Genomic DNA, 19,563 nt, shown 5'->3' on the forward strand with positions numbered 1-19,563 from the left:
TCTCGCGAGATTTTGGCGTCACACAACCCCAATCCCTCAGCGCTCACCTGGAATGGGATGTTTACGATCCTGTCAACTTGTTGGTTGTTTAACGTTCATGTAGTTGATAGCTTGTTTATTTTCTGACTATAATAATTTTATAGCCGCGAAATGTGAACGTTATTATGAATGTGAACGTGCACCACGTTCAAAACATCTTATTAAAATAATTGATTGCTGTCAATTGTTTTGCACGTCTAATACGTTTCCTTATTCCTTGTATTACAAAAAAAGGAAGCAATGTTTTTAATCATATATACATTTAGATTTGTCATGACCGATATTTTGTTACCATCTCAGTTTTATTAACTTCTTCACAAGGGGTCAGTGCTTCATTCCGCTGTGTATTAACTATGTAAAGCCGTGATGAAGAAAACTGAGATGTAAACTGAAGGCGACGGCTTTGAAAGCAGAGGAAGGTGAGCTGCAGAGGGCCTTTATTCAGTCCTTCTGTAGTTTCCTTCCTGACTGATTTACATTCTCTTAAAGAGGACATCCTGTGCTTAGGCAGGATTTTAAATAAAGCATGATGTAAAACACAAACTCTCTTGCTTAAGTTAAAAAGCAAAATGTACAATTAAAGTATGCTTCTTTCTAGCTATTACATTTTCCTGTTAAGAAAACAAAACCAGGGCTTTAACGCAGGCTTTTAAAATCTTAGCATCAGACAGAAAATGTTAATACATTTTGCTAATTAATATAAAATAGTATACCAGCGGATGCACGACGTGTTTATTTAGCTATTATAAGTAAATATAGGTTTTACCTTTTCCTGAACATGTGATATTTAACAGTGTGGAGTTTTTTCCAAGAAAATGTAGAACACGTTTTTTATTATTTTACAAGGCAATTGGCAAAATTCTGTAGCTTTAGCTGATTTTTTTTATACTCCAGCACCCTCTACTGGTTAAAATTATACACCGAGAGCTCATCTAAAGTTTCGTGTCATGGAGAAAGATGTGTTCAGAGTCACGTTCACGTTCAATTGATTTGAAGGAAAAAAAAACTGCATTAATGCACTTCAACAATGCATGGAGGCCTTTACTGGTTAGTCTGCATGCATAAAACTAGATGTGAGCACTACATACTTTTTAATCAAGCAATATAACAACAGTGAAATGAAAACAGAGCTGCAAAATATCTGTGAGGGTTCACAAGATGACACGAATTCATTGAGACATCCCATTCATGGTCTGCCAGCTTTTGGAATGATCATGCTTGCATGACACTGCAAAGCTAAAAAAAAAAAAAAAAAGAAGAAAAAAAAAAAAAAGGACATTCTCATAACTGACACCGAATATGCTTGTTAATGTTTTCTTCTCAAACGTAAATACAGCTCATTTTCTGCAATCATCAGCACCAAAATAAGTAATACAATCTAAGACTCCAAACCAGGTCGTTTTTAAGATAAATATTCATGACAAATGTGATAGATGGACAGAAATAGATATAGTTTTGAAATCCAATGAAGTGTTCCTATATTTCTCTGTCTCAATAGTAGACAAATGTAAAACAAGGTTACTTTGAGGCAAATGCACTATTTTGAAAAAAAAAAAAAAAAAAAAAAATCACCCACATTTCCTAGATTATTTTTGATAACTGAGAAGCCTCTTAAAATGATTCAACAAACATGTTAATATTTATTTGACTTTAAAACGTAAAGGTTTTAGCTGTCTTAAAAAAATATTACTGCATAATAAAAATTGAAAACTTCAAATTTAAGAAACAAATGTAATATAGAACTATAACTTATAAGTGCTGTTAAAGTGTTATTTGTGTGTACATAGGATTTACTGGTAAATAATATTTTTAAATTATTTTCATGTTTTCGCAATCAAGAGTGTTTCGGACATTGTTATTATGGGTTTCCTTCCTCCCAGATCAATATTTTTCCGCACTCAAGCAGACAATCATACTGTAGCCCGAGTCTGAATTTGTTTTTGATGGCATTATAGCAACAAAAGAAACATGAAACGTCCTCACTTCTTCACCCACTGTATATGGACAGACACACTTCAGATTGCAGTCTGATTACAATCACGTTCACGTACACAGAAGACATCTACCTCCTCCACGTCCGACATTAAGCACAGTCTTCTCGCTCAGTCTCTGAGGAGCACGTATTCTTTCACTGACTCTGGAAGCGGGAGCTGTTTCACTGCAGTTGGGAGGAACTGAACTCCCAGGCTGTTACGAACGGCGCAGCGCGCCAAGGCCCGCAACGAGGGCGGCTGGGCTACGAGGCTAGTGAGTCGAGCCAGTAACTGAGGATCTTTACTGAGCTCACGTGGTAAAGAGCCGTCGGCCCTGCGGATCTCGAACCTCCCCGCGGCGCGGCAGAGCAGCTCCAGGCACTCTTCCTCCTGTTCCGTGCCCAGGCCCCGAGCCAGCAGCGCCACCAGCCGCGAGATGGGCGTCTGGCCCTTTAGGTTGGTGACGTGGACTTGAGCTCCGTACTCCAGCAGCACGCGCACACTCTCCAGGTTGCCCTTCATGGCCGCCCAACTGAGGGGTGTGTCGTTATTGTAGTCGCGGACATTCGGGCATGCGCCGCTCTCTAACAGGGCTCGTACGCACTCGGGGTTATCTTTGAAGGCGGCCCAGTGCAGTGGGGTATCCTTGTTGCCGTCTAGAGCATTCGGCTGGGCCCCGTATTCTAGAAGCAGCTCCACACAACCCTCGTCCTTCTCCGCTGCGTAATGCAGAGCAGTGCGGTTGTAGCCATCCAAGGCATTTACCTGTGTGAGAGTTTTAAATATTAAAAGGAGAATAATTATTCCTGATACTATAATGAAGAAAAAATAAATAAAAACATTATTAAATTTTAAAAAATATATTTAAAAATATATTTGATCAAAAATACAGTAAAGACAGTACTTAATTATTTCTATTTACTATTTAAATGTTATAATTATTTCAATTTAAACATACTTTCTATTTGAACAGATATTTAAATGTTGTTTATTTCTGTCATGAAAAAAAAAATATTTTCAGCAGTTATTCAGCAACCATTACTTATTTATCAATGTTGAATTTTTTTAATTGAATTTTTTTTCGGGATACTTCGATGAATAGAAAGTTCACATCAACAACATTTATTTGAAATATAAACCTTTTGTAACATTTTTAATGTCTATTTAATGCATCTTTGCAGAAAGTTTGAATGGTAATGTACGTACATTTTAATGAAACATTCTCATTTCTCAATAATATTAAAAAACTTTTGTCTACCAAATCGAAGTCATGTGCTCAAACCAACAAACAAAATTATTAAGTTTCAAAATATCATCCAGTGCTCCCCCAAAACATAATAATTTAAATAAGCAATTACCTTACATATTTAATAACTTTTTTGGAAAATAAACATTAAGGTGTGTATTCCTCTCACAAGTATTCAAAATGTAAGAAAAAAAACATAACTTGATGTGTTATAAACTACATTTGAAAATAGCTTTAATCACTTACTTCTACAACTTCTCCACCAAAATTGCACGCTTTACTTTTAAACTGCCAAAACACTGAATTAAGGAACCTCATAAAGAATGACTGTTGTTACGGTGTACCTCGGCACCTTTCTCCAGCAAAAGCTCGACGCAGTCGGCATCAGCCACCATACAGGCGCAGTGCAGGGGCTTCAGCGTGCCATGCATCCGGTTCACATCTGCTCCCTGTGAAAGCAGCACATTTTCATTCAGAACGCAATGCGTGAAATGCTTTCTGAGGCTTTGGTAACACAACTCACCCTGCGTATGAGATCTTCCACATTATCATGTGGGAAGGAGCGAATGGCAGCTATGGTTCGAATGAGCCTTTCCGACAATGAGTATTTGCTCTGAATACTCTGCATGATGTACCACATAGTAGAGCTCATGTGGAACTAAAGGACATTTCACCCAAACCGGGTGACGGCGCACCAAAATGAGATGGCTGTCACGGCGAGAAAAATAGGAGAAAATTGATTAACAAGAGAATAAAGGTTGATAGAGCAAGTAATATATTTACATTAGGAATCATTCAATGTTTTTACTGGTTTATGTCAGTGTGGATATGCTTACGGCCACATTTACTATTTATTTAATAACAGAGTTTACTTTACTTGTTACAGTGTAATTATACATTTAAGTGCTGAGTAAAATTAATTAATTAACTAAATGTATTTACTATACAGTTAGGGTTAGGATTTGTATTTTTGGGTTTGTAATTATGCATAATTAATTGTTATTATAATAGTAAGTACATGTAATATGTGTAACAAAGACACCTTAAAATAAAGTGTTATCAATCAAATTGTAACTGTTTAAAGAATAATACAAGTACATATTTATATGTCATTATTAACTTTATTTTATAACATGGCAAATATTAAAATTAAAAGATAAATTGATACATATTTATTTATAGATATAATAAACATTAAATACCTTAGAAACAATACATAATAAATAAATGCTTAGCTTCTCATCAAAATGTAACTTTTTTTTATATTAATTTGCCTTTAAATGAATATAAAACAAATAAGATAAATAAAAAGTAGAAGTTTTACTTGTCTGTTGTTGAGATTATATATATATAGAGAGAGATATATATATATATATATCACACACACATACATATATATAATGCATATTTATATTAGAAATAAGAGTTAATAATGTATCTTTTCGAAACATTTTTTCACTCAATTTGACAAATTTCGTTCATCCATCTAGGTCTAGGTAAAACCCTACTGGGTTATATCACGCTGCACACATATTATTTAACAAAATATAGTTATTCTATTTGTGTAGCAGGTGTCTGACACACACGGACCTGTCTTATACAGAAGGATTAAAGCATGTCATGTCGACATAGTCAAGCAGATAAATGAAGCAAAGGGGCTGTTTGCTGTTTGTCTCGTCTAGTTGTCATCCTGTCAACAAAAGGTCGTATGACAGATCCGCTAGCAAAGAAACGCAAGCTTTAACAAACGAATACAGTCTAAACCATGACAGCTTCACAGTGCCAGTCAACAGAGATACCTGGCTCTATACAAATGAAATGTTTTCTGAAAAGGCAGGGTCGCGTTTATGTTTATTACCGCTTTCGGTATGTGCCCTACCGGAGTGAACTAACGTTAGCCGTTAGTAGCTAGTTTCGGCAGCCAGGAGGTGAAATTACATACGTTCTTACCTCTGGATCTTCTCAGCCGCAAGCGCTCGAGTAAAACAAAGACAACTCGCAATGCAATCGAAGACGTTTAAGTGTTAAAACGGTACCTGCAGGAAATGAAAACAGCTGCAGGTTCGTAGCTAATCTGCCAGTGTGTCAGCGCTCAACACAAACACTGTGACGTCAGGAGAGGAAGTGACAAACAGTCGAAAACGCCATTTATCCGTCTGTTTTCATTGGCGAAGCACGTTTGTAGCGTGGAAACGCGCAAAGAAATACGACTAAAATTAGTTAAGCGCGTCTGTATGTGCGAGAGGCCATTCTTCACATTCCGTGCTGTTCCTGCCAAATATAGACGCGAAGGGCCCCGTGCTGAGGGGCCCCTGAGTGAATGACACTCAAGTACCCTCTATTGATTGTTGCTCTGTTAGTTGTGTTTTTAATGGGTTTTGGGATGACCGTATCTAGAAATCCAGTTGCATTAGAGCAATGTTTATTAAAATGCACGCTCCTGAATAGCGGTGAAATTCGTTTCATTAGATAAACAGAAATTAGTTATTAGAGATTTATATCACGTTCACATTTTTGTGCATGATAACAGAATGCACAGTATAGCTTTCATGACCATTACCGTTCAAAACCGAAGTCAATCATTTTTATAAAAAAAGCAAACAAATAAACAGCATTTTATTCAACAAGGATGCATTAAGTTGAAAAGTGACAAACTTGCACCGTTACAAAAATATTTCAAATAATGTGGATTTAACCTTTTATTCTAAAAATCCTGAAGAAAAAGAAAGTATTATGGTTTCCACAAAAACATTAGGCAGCACAACTGCATAACACTGATAAAAGGAAATTCAGAAAAAAAGATATAAACCAAATCAGCGTATTAGAATTATTTCTGAAGGATCATGTGACAAGACAGGTGTGACAGCTGCTGGAAACTCAGCTTCGCCATCATTGAAATAAATTTACAACACACTAAAATGCAAATTATTTTAACTTCTCATAATATTAAGAAATATTACTGTATTTATATTCAGATAAATGCAGTCTTTGTAAGCATACAAGACTTTCAAAGAATATCCTATCAACAGCAAACTTTTGAATAGTAGTGTACAGTAAATGTCAGGAAAATACTACAAAGTTGCTCTTTAATTTACTATATTTTATATAAGTTGAATTAAAATGACTAAGTAAAAGCCCCTTTGGTAAAACAAGTGATCGATGATCTATAATATACGTTTTTGTATTGATTAAATCTCTATAAATTTCTTCTTAACCAGACAAAAGGCAACAAAAACAGTTCGACAACAAATTAGAAACGATACAGCAAACAAACCAGTCAAGGGTAAGGCCAAAACAAAATAATTTATTTTCTTTTTGTGACATTTTATGCAGACAGCTAGAATTTAGTGTCTCACTTCAATCCATTGTTATATAATTCTTCCCTTTGCCACACCAACCCCTAAATCAATTAACAGTAATAATAACCCATACATTAAAGAGAAATTTGCTATTTTCTGTAGATTTCTGCAAGCCTGTCAACATCAATATCATTACCTTATGCTCCTAGTATAATTTCACATTACATAGTAAGATTTTTTTTTTTAACAAGTTAGTGCATTTCATTATCCTAAACCACTAGCTGCTCATATTCATTAATGAAAACAAAGGAAAAAAAAAAAAAAAAAAAAGCCCCAGTGATTTGTTATTTACCGCATTACTAAGCCTCTAGTAAATGCCTCAAGTATTTTTTCTGCTGGAAAAAAAAAAAATACAAATGTGTTAAATCTGTGATTCTCTCCCAATGTCTTTTTGTACAGTCATGATAACAAACTTACAAGGGACAGGGGTTGCATGGGGGTTGGACAGCAGAATTAAAATAAATTAAAAATATATTTTTTTAAAAGCAATACTTTACAATGAATTGAACAGCAATACTGTATCCTCCTGATTAAACGTTCAAATAACAGCACCAATTCACCACAGCAACCTTTTTTTTTGTAGTGAACCCATCCCTGCTATTCATATTCCTCACAGTCACTATCAGGTACCATCTACCAAAGCAACTGTCAATTTCTAATTACCCAAACACATGCCACCCTTTCCAAAAAAAAAAAAAAAAAAAAAAAAAAAAAAAAAAAAAAAAAAAAAACAACAAAAAACACACATGCTGGCATTGGCACAGCACTGACGACACACTCATTACCATGGCAAAGCTATATGAAACTTTGCAGCAATCATAACAAGAGGATTTTGCGCAGATATTGCCATTTAACCAACAGTCAAAATGCTCTATTTAGGGAGGAAGAAATGTATTAGTTTAAATAAGGGCTTTGTATTACAATTCATGGAGGACACATTCAGGGGCTACCGAGCATAAACATTCAATTCTCCTTTCAACTTCATCTTCAAACAATAAAACTGCAGGAAATGACCGTGCCTTTTAAGCTTTGCCGAATTGGAAGTTACAGCCCGAAAAAGCTGTAAATGACAGGAATGAGATGAAACGTCACCCAGAGCCAGATAACCCACTCTGGGCATTAGATTAGCACATAAATCATCATAAAAATAACTTTGAAAGAGACCAGCACTGTCGGTTTTGGTTTTCAAAATGACCAAAAGCTGAGCAAATTCAGGATTTCTTCTACACAAAGATGAGCTTAATGTGCCTTGATTTAGATATAACAGCGGTGACCATATTTCTTTCATTTAAATGTAATGGATAGACACTAAACTTCAGACCAGCTTGACCTATATCATCATGATGACCAACTGCTCCATACAATAAAACCGACTCTGGATGTACTGATTATGACTAAAAGAAACCCTCTAAATAGGGAAGCAATCCACATAACGAACATTATTCTGAATCCATCTTGCATTATTCCAATCCACCACCACCTTGTTGTAAACATAGTCAAAAGCCTGACTGATTATCAGGATATTTGAGCAGACATGTGAGCAGTCCAGGAAGAAGAATGCACAAAAACAAAAAAAAGACAAATCTGAGATGACACAAAGTTCATGAGTGCCTATGTACCTGACTGTTAGAGTTATCATTCACAGGCTGTTGGTTACTCAAACTAGCTACAAAAACAAAATGACAAATCACACATAAAATTAAAAAGAAACAAAATCACCCATCAGCAAATCAGTGACATAACAGCATCATAATTGGCAGGCTTTGACTTCATGAAGTGACAGTAGGTTTATATATATATATATATATATATATATATATATATATATATATATATATATATATATATATATATATATATATATATATATATAAAATTAATCATTAACAAGGCTCCAAAGTTGATCGTAAGTAAATCCGAACGCCCGTTCCAGAATTAATCACGAGCTACAGTATGTCACGCAAACTAATGCAAAACTCCAGACCAAAAAAATCGCACTGTCAGCCCTAAAGATACTTGCAAAATTATTCACTCAAGCACGCATGGCGTATTCTACACAGGATCTAAATCCCAGATGAATCGACTCTAAAGCAAACCGCATCCTTCCACACAAAATGTCATTTACACGGTCAAACCACCCCGGGTGTCGAGCGAGCCCCCAGTGTCCTGTGATTGCGAACGAAGCAACCGAAAACAAAAGAAAAGAAAAAGATGAATCATTGCATGTCAAAGTGATATCTTTGTATAGGTACATGACATCGTTTATGCATGTTCCTTTTCTTAGTGCATATGCTCTTTGCAGACACCCACTAGGGCCATCAGACCACCCATTTCCCCCTCCAGCAAGCTAAGAGAGGCCACCTTCCTTTCAAGAAAAAAAAAAAAAAAAACTCACATGGATTTACATTCTGAAGGGACATTGTCAAGTTAGAAGCATAAAGTTTTTTTGTTTGTTTCTTTCCTAGTCGATGGCGTCCTTCAGCAAGCAACAACTGCTTCCAATTTCTGATGCCCGTTTTGCCTGGATACCCCAGTCTGTGCATTGTCACTTCATGAGACTTTTCCTCTGGAAGTGCTCCAGGCAGGAGAGGTGAATACCATTTTAAATTTTGAATTTTATATCATATTTCATCTCTTTTATATATATATATATATATATATATATATATATATATATATATATATATATATATATATATATATATATATATTCATTATATATATATATATTTACATATATATCTTATATATATGCGTGTGTAAATATTCATACATTAAGGATTTCTGTTTAGAGTCTTTACTTTGGCGACATGGGGGGGATGTTCTGCTCTTTTCCAGTGTGTCTGGAACCTCCCTGGGGGGAACCGCGATGGCCAAAAGGAGGGCGTCTCTGCTGTTCCCGTAGCTTGAACCCCCCGGCACTGTTTCTGGGGGGTCCGTTGCTGCGAGAAAAGCCCTGGGAGTCACGAGCCGGTCGGCCCTCCCTGGCCTTGCAGTTTCCCCCCGTTTCCTGAGGCCGCTCCTGTTTGTTTGCAGGGCTGGAGGGCTGCTGCTCCTCCACCTTGTTGACACGCAGCTCTCTCAGAGGCTGCGCGCTTGCATTGTTGGGGCTGGAAGTTGATGCTGGAGGAGGGGGATCCTTAGGTGGTCGCTGACATACTTCAGCGTAACTGAGCTTGCGAGGTTCCTGAGGATAAGAGCGAACAAATTAGAAAGAGATTTCTCCATTTGCACTAGCCTTTAAGTACTGGGAGACACATCTCAACCAAATATTCAAAGATAGGTTGCAGACCTTTGAATAGCTGTGGTATTATGAAAATGTCTTAAAAAGAGGCTTAAACCTATGTGCATTTTAGGTTTGAGTTAGGTGGATGGTGTTCATATATTTTCCCATGCCAACCATATGTAAATTAATTCAGAAAAAGGCATGTGGTCGGCTAAAAAAAAAAAAAAAAAAAAAAAAAAAAAAATATAGAAAAATAATTTATAGAAAAAAAAATAAAATAATAATAATAATAATAATGATGATGATAAAATGTCATTTATTCATCAACAGCAAAAGTTACATATTTACAACTAAATTTCTCTTAACATTCAACCCTAGCGGTTAATGCAAAAAAATATTTATATAATATGACAATATTTATATAATGTGTATAATATCATGAAATATACACACTGTATTGTAAATTTAAAAAATAGAAAAAAGGGCAGGGAATAAGGGAACATTAATCATCCAAGTCATAAAGACAAACAAAAAAATTTCATTTGAAGGACAAACTCTAAACAATTGGAAAGAGAAAATTAGGAAAGTATAAGGTTTCAACCCCACAACCCATTGAACACAGAGTCTATAGATCTTCAGGAAGACCAGAGACACTCACATCATTGACTACTTGGCCTTTTTAAATGGAACCTTCAGCCTGAGAGAAGCTATAACTCACCAGCGCAGGAGTACTGGAGGGGGCAGTGTTAGTTTGGGGGGTGGCTGCAGGTGTGGCCGAGCTGGCCTGAGGCTTTGGACCAGGTGCTGTTGGGGCAGGGGTGGGTGGCACGGCTGCAGCAGGGGCAGAGGTCACAGATGTCTCTTTATAAACCGGAGGCTCCACCTTCTCTGGCTTTTTCTCCAGGTGGTGGGAGCTACAAAAAACAAAACATGTAGCAAAACTCCGACACCAATAAAAAACAGATTCAGAATGCCAGTCGTTTGTAACAGTTGCTTACCTGGAGGTCACAGGATCAGGGACGTGAGCAGTCATCTTGGCTACAGGCTGGGTGGGCCTGGAGACGCTCTCCTCTGAGGCTGGACCCGCAGGACTCGCAGTGGACTCTTTGTTTGAATCCTGCTGCTGAAGAGAAATGAAACGACAAACACTGAGCAAAACAGTAACAATCATAGTGGTGTAAAAACTTGTAATTTAACATACCTTCTCCCTATTTAGGCCTCGTACGACATCAGAGAGGCGGTTCTCCAGCACAGGCTCCCCCTGAGGACTGGCAGAGCAGCCAGGCAGCGGAGGGAAGTTGGAGGCTGCCAGGTCAAACTTGGGAGGCGGTACCTTCACTTGAGACAGGGGAAGTGGTCTCTGTGGAAACAAACAAGACCAAAAACCATTAAGAAACCATGAAAAAAAAAAAAGGTTCAGCTGTAACCAGCAGTACAATTAAAAATATAAAATGCATTACTGTTGTGCGATCATCCTCTCGTCGCCTTCGAGTGCCTCTGTATGTCGTTCTCCTGAAACAAATTAATAAAACGTACAATTCAATTGAAATTAAAATGACATTCTAAAGAGGTGAAACACTCCATAATTGCGCTAGTTCATAAGGCTAAGCTAAAATAAAAAGATTACATTTTGTAGGTCACATGGGACCCAGAAAAGAGGGCAGCAACTAATGACTATTTTGATCATTTATATACTACCATTTAAACGTTTGGGGTCAGTAAAAAATTTTAAGAAAAATACTTTTATTCAGCAAGAATCTTTTAAATTGATCCAAAGTGACAGTAAAAGCATTTACATTGTTACAATAGGTGACATTCAGTATTAAGACAAACCTTCCACGTCCTGCCATGGTACTGTCATCAGATGGATCACTGGAAGCTAGGTGCGGAAAGGATGAGTTGAGCTCAGTGGATGAGAGCACTGGCCCGGCGCTGGAGGGAGGCTGGGGACTGTGCAGGCCAGACAGACCATCCACAAGAGCCACCGGAGACACAGTGGAAGACAGACCATCATTAGACCTCGTCTGAGGCTTCACATGGTTCCTACTCAAAAAGCAGAAACAGGAAAAACACATGAGATTTACTTCTAAGTTAGTGTCCTCTGTTCATTCATACATTTTTTTTGCTAATAATTGTACAAGTATGGATGTAGATGATGGGTTTTTTTTTTTTTGGGCAGCATGCAATTGCTCCAAAAGAAAATGGAGACAAACAGGAATATCCTGGTGTTATAACCAGTAATTTCCTGACAGTGAGCTTACATTGGCATCATATCATATATCTATACTCTGGTATATTGTTTGCCATAAACTCACTTCAGGCATTTAAATTAGGGCTGTAAATAAAAAAAAAAAAAACACTTTTTTTTTTTTTTTTTTTTTTTTGGATAATTAAAATCTGAAGCAATTCAAAGAAAAATTGTAAGCACTAAATTTAATCTTTCACATTAATTCTGACAGCCCATAACCTAAATGTTTCATTAAATGAATAAATCATACAGAAATGTTCAACCACCGCTCACGTAGATCACTCAACATAAAAATCCGTTAGTGTAATGATTTGAGTGCCAATATAATAGAGACAAAATAATTAGTTAACGAAAATATTATGGTAATAATTGCAGTGATTATTTTCTCCTACTGTATAACCCTCCCCCACTAATTTTGTTAGTAGAATTTTGAGCTAGAGAGCTAAACACCAGAGCTGGTATTTTAGCTGTCTGAAGAGTAAAAATAAGAATGGATTGATGATTGTTGATATTTGAAGTTCATAAAGCTGTACCTGAAGGCATTTATTACATTCTTTCTTGAATAGAGTGGAACACTGTGGGAACAGTAAAAAATATCCAAGTGATCTACTGTAACTGCCTACATTCTTATACTACACAAAAGAAGCTTGTACATGAATGAAACTTTCTAACTTGTATCAAATACAAAAATTGGCAGATTTCAGACACCCTTTATGATAGAGTACAACAGTTCCCACACACTTTTTTCAGCAGCCTTAAATCTGTCATTGGTGAGTTCTAACAGACAAAGGTAAAAACACTGTACAGTTGTAGGGGGCAAAGAACTACAATCACAAGAAACATTGTAAATAAACTAAAACAGACTTATTGAATTTAATATAAGTAGTTTGAAAGTGTATTGAGATCATCATATTATTCACAGTGCTTCATGAGAGTGGGTGGGCCCTAAAGAGTTCTTTTGATTTTTCTGATTGGTGGAGACCTTTATTGCAGAATTGTGGGTAATGTAGTTTTCACCAGAAAATCCATTGCTAAACATGTTTTTTTTTTTTTTTTTTTTTAAATTAAAGAAAGTTGAAATTATGCAGGCTAATAGCTTCAATATAAGCATATACAACTGACTATAGTTCACTGTAATGCTATATATTTTAACGGTTTATAAGTTAACCCCAATTCTTTCACAGAGAAAATGAATTTACTGTCAGAACCCTGTTGCACTCTATGATGAGGTTAGAACTATACAGTTAATTCAAAATAAACCGGTGATGTAATGAAGAGACCAACTTGACCTACCGGTTCCTGCTAAAGGGACGGCTAAGGTTGAGAGAAGTTGACCCAGTTTTGTAGTGTCCAGGTGAGCTAAATCCATTGACAAAACCACTGTTGGGAAAAGGTGCCTGTGGAAATTTAAAATAAATATATATATATATATATATATATATATATATATATATATATATATATATATATATATATATATATATATATATATATATATATATATATATATATATATATATATACAACAATAATTACTTTCAGGTGCATCCCTAGTCAGACTACAAATACGTACGAGGGGAGTCTCAAAGTATGGAGTTGGAGATGGCGTCCAGGTCGGAGGTACTATGCCGTAGAGTGGGTACTGCTGCGGGGGGCTGTAAACAGGCTGCATGAAGAGAGGGGAGTTGTACTGGGACTGAGTGTGAGATTGCTGAGGATACACACTGCAGTCCAGGTTGAGGTAACCATTCTTCGCAAAGAACGTGTTGATGGCTTTTATTCTGGCCTGAGAACAGGAAATGCAAAAAAGATAGAACACCTCTCTCGCACCAATTTAACGCTGCATATTTTTTGTAACGAACTTACCATGATTGGTTTTCCCTGAAATGTTTTCACTTCTTCCCTTAAATATTTGTATGCCTGGATAGAGGAAACCCAATTAATTTCAAATCCAAGGTTAAGGAATTTGTTTATTTTCTAAATAACAGAAATTCATACCTGTTGAGCATCTGTATCCGATTGGAATGTAATGTACCAGTTGTTGTTGTGTGCAAACTCCACGCTTATTACCTTAGGACAGTTGTCATTCTTAAACAAGGCTTCCACTTCCTGACGAGAACAAAAAACGCACACATAAATAAAAGAGGATCTTTAGATAGCAACAGTTTCTACTTCTTGATAATATTTCTCACCTCAACAGGTGTTGTTTCAGGGACTTCTCGCAGAATGATGATGCATCGTTTGTGATTTGGCCGCACCTTTTCCCCTTTTTCATCAACTTGGACCATAGGAGAGGCTGTAGGCAGTCAGAACAATATTAATTATTGCAGTGTGAATTAAAAAAAACTGGATCATAGACGCAAAATGCAGGCACGTACATCTGAGGACATCCAAGATGAGTTCCGTGTCAGTTGTGAGGACTTTAATTCCTTCCATGCTGGCAATAGTCCAGATAGGGACAAACTGGTCACTGTCCATTTGAGATATTAGGTAAAGATCCTTGGATAAGTTCTCCCTGTGGAATGAAAGAAGAGCATCGATAAACGCAGCTGATGGGAGGAGAATGGCCGTAAAGTGCTGTTTACTTAGTTGCATTAAATTGAAAGCTTACATCGCATTACACAGCTGCACTTACCTGGAGAAACAGAACTCCAATTCTTTTTTGAGAGACTCACGCAAAGTCTCTTCGGAGACAGGCTGTTCCTCGGGGAGCTTGGACTCCACTGTGTGCAAACAGAGAGCATAAACAAAGGTAAACGTGTGACTGCAAAGACCAACGACAGTTAGCAGTGAAGGATTTAGGAGATTCATCTAATTAACATGTACACATTAACAATATAATATTGCAAAATTATGAACATCACGTACCATTACTTGCTGTAGTGTGCTCAGAAACTGAGAAGCTTTGGTCAGGGGGGTCCATACCGTTCACCACGCCTACTACAGTACCAGTTGTGCTGTTGTTCTCAGGAGTGGAAAAGCCAGGCGTGTATTGTTTACCTGAAGAGTTGTAAACAAAGAAACAAATGACAGAAACAATTAAAATCATAAATATGTTGAGTGAAATTATATCATATATTGTGTGTGTGTCATAGTACTCTCTACAAGGCAGGTAGAGGGGGAGGAATTGTTGAATAAAATCTTTTTTTATCTTATCTTTAAGTATCTTCGCAAATTCACGGTTCAACCACTGATGTCACACGGACTACTTCAATGTTCTTGGTTTCTTTCTGAGCCTTAAAAACGATCGAAACCTCCCTAAATATGGAGTGCATTTCATCAAAAATATCTTACTTTGATGAACGAAGGCCTTGCGTTTTTGGAGTGACATGAGAATGAGTAACTAATGACAATTTGGGTGAACAATCCCTTTAAAGAGGAACAGTGCAAATATAAATCCAATGCATTCCTTAAGTGGCTTTTCCATAGCACACTGATTTATAATCAATTCAAAATCAGCTAGATGGATTTTATTTTTGTAAATAATTTTAACCTGGCAGTGTGGCATTTTAACGGGCTATGTGTATGGCCCAACATTGGGAAAAAAGTAAATGAGGCTTTTTAAAAATACACTTTTACTCAAGGACGCATTAAATCGGTCAAGTGACAGTAAAGAGATTTATAATTTTATAAAAGATTTTGAGTAAATAATGTTTCTTGAGCACCAAATCAGCATATTACAAGGATTTCTGAAGTACAATGTGACACTGAAGACTGGAGTAATGGATGCTGAAAATTCAGCTTTGTCATCACATGAATAAATTACATTTTAAAATAGAAACATTTTTCATTACATAAACACCGCTTTGGTGAGCACAAGGGACTTTAAAATGTTCATCAAAAAAATCATATTCACCCAAATATTTAAACAGTAGAATGAAACAAATCAGTTGCATGGAATAGAGATTTTTTCCTTTACCTTCAGCAGTATTGTTCTGGGACCAGGGGGAGGCCACAGTGCCATCCACAGGAGCTTCACTTTGTGTTGCAGGGATTTTCTGCCACACCTTGGCATTAGGGTTCAGACCAGCTCCTTTAGCAGTGACCTGGAACAACAGAAGGAAATGCTATGAATTCATTAAGCTTTAAGTCTCCAAAAGACATTTTATAGTATAAGCATGGTTATCTAAACACTCCCCATTCTCACGTGTCTCTCTTAACAGGCATGTCATGCAAAACACTTCCTGTACCGTTCCTATGACACCCAAGGTTTGTTTATATGTCTTGAGTGACAGATGAGATCACTTCACCTGCCCTAAAAAGCAAGCCAAAATGTCTATGGAGAAAGCTAAGTGTTTAACCAGGCATGAAAGATGGTGCTTAATGATAATAGCCTAATTAGTGAACATTAATACAGCATAGTACAGAAAATGTGGTGTTGGGATTTCTCTATGATACCAAGCAAGAGTACTAATATGAAATTAAAATAAAAACAAACTGTATGTATTGGTGGGAGAATGAACTCAAATTCTCAGTCAACACCTTCAGTCAATACTAACACACAAAGGCAGCACGAGGTGAGCAGAATCACATGGGCTCATGTTTACAACACATGAACAGCCAAAGCTACCATTTTATTATTGGTCACAAGGCCTCTCAGTCAAGATAGCAGCAGTCTCTACAGCAGAGATTTAATCTTTTTTGCCTGTAGTTTTTGCAGCCAGAAAGAAAAAGACTGACCGTTTCAGTTTGAATTCATCTGACAGCAACATTTCAAGCTAACCGCTGACTCAATACAACAGCATTATGGCGAGTATGATTTTGCTTTTATGCAACAGTTCAATAAATAATTCATTTTGAGCAACATTTTAGAAAAACTAGCCAATTAAGTATGTTTCTTCTTCCATGCATGTTTTTTTCCCCCTACACACCATCATGAAGAAATGGGAAACATTTTCATTTTATTTTAACACACTACAAAAACCTAAAACTTAAGACATAAAATATGCAAATTATGGTAAACAAATAAGCATTTAAACGACTATCCTCTTATTCCCATCAAAAAGGAGTACCCAAAAGTCTAATGTACACGTTTCTGCTCAAACGCATATAAGGTCTGCAAACTTAAAAGAAAGGTACTGAGCGGGTGTAATGTAAAAAAAAAAAAATTAATAAATAAATGGTTTCCCTGTGTACATTTATTGCAGGTTTAATATTTTGGCAACAAACTGCATCCAAAATAATTCGTACCTGCTCATTTCACAAGGCCACGGGGGCGCCAATGGGAACAGCCACCTGCTTCCTAACCCTCATCCTCCACATTAACTATCAAAAACAGCTGTTATGCTTTATGAGCCTCGAACACAAACAACACTAAAAGACCCTCTAGGATAAAGTGATGTCAGCCTGAAGATTTAAGCCGAAAGCAGACATATTGTCACTAACTCCCTGAAAAAGTCGGCTGCTACGGGTCCTCCCAAGCTAAAGTGCAGGAAATGGTATATTAAAAAGAGAAGAACGTCGGCTTACTGTAACAAACATTGCAAATGATTACTCAGAAAACGATATCAAATTCTAAAGTCGGTGTAATAAACACATTATTTGGAGTTCATCTCTTCTATTCGGTTTTAACTTCGCTGGAGCTCATGTGTGTCATATGACTGCGTGAATAAGCTTATGAAAGCAGGCCGCTGAATGAATGCCGGCGAATTACAGCGGGTTGTGCTGCTGAATTTGTCGACTAAAAACAATATTTGTAAGCCAAAGATTTAATCAATTCATAACCAGCAAGCAAAATGCTCATATGTGCATCTTCGCTAGCATATGGGCTAATTTAGCCGGTTAAATCTTGTCATGCTCGACATCCTTAAAGGGCCAGTTCACCCAAAAATGCACATTTTGCCACGGCGTGTCAAAACTTCCTTTATTCAGTACAAAACAAAATATTGGTTGTATTGTTACCCTAACAGATTTACAGAAGATTGGTATCATATTATTTAACAATAAATAAACATTTTAAATAGAAATTTGACTTTCTATTTTTTTGCACATACACAGCTCTATATAAAGACTCTGCAATACAGAAATGAAACATGATACGTCGATCTCAGAAAACAAGTGCTTTTATAACTATAATAAGATATATCAGGTAGGATGAGAGAGAGACACTGACAGCCTCCGTCTCCATTCATTTTTACTGCATCGTTTTCTAGTGGAAGCCAACAGGGACTCCCGCTGTCATTCTGTCGTTTCTGCTCATTAGTGTTTTGAACGACATGAGAGGGAGGAAATAAAAATGAGGTGAACTGTCGACTGTGTGTGAGAGAAAGCGATCTTAAAACCGCAAACATGCTGCAAAGTTCAGCCGCAGATTAGAAATGGCTTTTGTACGCGGGCCAACTAAGAGATTAATGAATCATCCTGTCAATTGCCAACAAGAAGCGTCTTCGACAACATGGCCAGCTCGCAATTCAAGTGATGTCAGAGCTTGCGAGCTGTGCGAACCGACCGATGGCCTTATATAGCGAGCGATCATACTTCCTTTGACCCTATTTTTAAGAAGGGCAACGGCCAGAGACCGATCGCCCTGTTGGGGAGGGGTGAAGAGGCCCCGACTCACCATGACTCCTGAGTCTCCCCCGGTCCCGGGTGTGATCTCGTCCTCCCCACGGGGTTTGGGTCCCGGCTCAGCCTCCTCCTGCAGCTGCGGCTCTCCGCCCTGGTCTGAACTCATCGGCCGCTCCTGGCTCACCGCGCCTCCGTCGTTCTCTCCCTGCCCCCCTCTGGTCACCCTTTTTGCTGATCGAGTAGTTAGCTAATACACCAGTACGCGCACAGTAGGCGGTCCGGTTGAAGAACCTGAACTTATTGGGCGCTTGGTAACGAAAGCTCAGAATGCGAGCTGGCTGGCTAGCCACCGAACGGGCTAGTTCTCCTGCTAACTAGCTGGCTAGCTATCGATGCATCGACAAATACGGCGCAGGCTCCGACGTTTGTCAACCGACGGGTGAAAATGACAGCGCAAGCGCCGAAAATAGCGAGTTCGCTCCTAACGCGCCTTCCTCGCGATTTACACAAGCGCCAGTGCCATAAGGTGCATTCCTAAACGGGCGACCGAAGCGGACACAGGGGACACGCACCTTACCAATGAGTAGGCAGACATTAACACAGTCCGCCACCGTCCCACACTCCTCAGCGACCTCTTGATACCCTCTGAAGTTGATCTGCTCAGCTTCCGGTTGGCGCAATGGCTGACAACGAGCTGCCTGCCAAAATAAAAGTTTAAGTCTAATAAGAGTTTACATTTACTCCTTTTCAGCTCTTTCTCTCTATGTGTGTGTCTGTGTGTATACACATACTTGGCAATAAAACCAGTACTTTCTTCTGTGGAACACAAATATTATTACAGACGATAAAAAAGCCGTCGTGAACAGCCAAAATAAAAGTATTTTTCCTAATAAGTGTTTAAATGTAATCCTATGCTCTGTCAACTCTCTCTCTCTCTCTCTCTCTCTCTCTCTCTCTCTCTCTCT

At 37.6% G+C, this 19,563-nt stretch overlaps 2 protein-coding genes across 5 annotated transcripts; both read right to left on the reverse strand.

The window, feature by feature from the left end:
- Nucleotides 1–1,062: 1,062 nt before the first annotated feature.
- On the reverse strand, nt 1,063–5,515 carry asb8 (ankyrin repeat and SOCS box containing 8). 2 transcript variants are annotated; one of them, XM_043224743.1, is made up of 4 exons: nt 5,295–5,515; nt 3,782–3,966; nt 3,603–3,707; nt 1,063–2,777 (listed from the first exon to the last, which is right to left on the reverse strand). In XM_043224743.1, the coding sequence occupies exons 2-4, from the start codon at nt 3,908–3,910 to the stop codon at nt 2,142–2,144; spliced, it is 870 nt and encodes a 289-aa protein (XP_043080678.1). In that variant the 5' UTR covers nt 3,911–3,966; nt 5,295–5,515; the 3' UTR covers nt 1,063–2,141. The 2 variants fall into 2 exon arrangements, with proteins under 2 accessions (XP_043080678.1, XP_043080677.1); XM_043224742.1 differs by having other exon boundaries at nt 5,209–5,514.
- Nucleotides 5,516–6,542: 1,027 nt separating this feature from the next.
- On the reverse strand, nt 6,543–19,253 carry LOC122328789 (la-related protein 4). 3 transcript variants are annotated; one of them, XM_043224740.1, is made up of 17 exons: nt 18,651–19,253; nt 16,011–16,137; nt 14,960–15,091; nt 14,727–14,814; nt 14,470–14,606; nt 14,284–14,387; nt 14,090–14,200; nt 13,958–14,011; nt 13,665–13,877; nt 13,385–13,488; nt 12,625–12,666; nt 11,677–11,886; nt 11,304–11,355; nt 11,045–11,203; nt 10,842–10,963; nt 10,562–10,757; nt 6,543–9,804 (listed from the first exon to the last, which is right to left on the reverse strand). In XM_043224740.1, the coding sequence occupies exons 1-17, from the start codon at nt 18,762–18,764 to the stop codon at nt 9,415–9,417; spliced, it is 2,355 nt and encodes a 784-aa protein (XP_043080675.1). In that variant the 5' UTR covers nt 18,765–19,253; the 3' UTR covers nt 6,543–9,414. The 3 variants fall into 3 exon arrangements, with proteins under 3 accessions (XP_043080675.1, XP_043080674.1, XP_043080676.1); XM_043224739.1 differs by having other exon boundaries at nt 10,842–10,966; nt 18,651–19,252; XM_043224741.1 differs by lacking the exon at nt 12,625–12,666 and having other exon boundaries at nt 10,842–10,966; nt 18,651–19,252.
- Nucleotides 19,254–19,563: the final 310 nt, after the last annotated feature.

This window comes from Puntigrus tetrazona, chromosome 23 (genome assembly GCF_018831695.1).
Source record: "Puntigrus tetrazona isolate hp1 chromosome 23, ASM1883169v1, whole genome shotgun sequence".
NCBI lineage: Eukaryota > Metazoa > Chordata > Actinopteri > Cypriniformes > Cyprinidae > Puntigrus > Puntigrus tetrazona.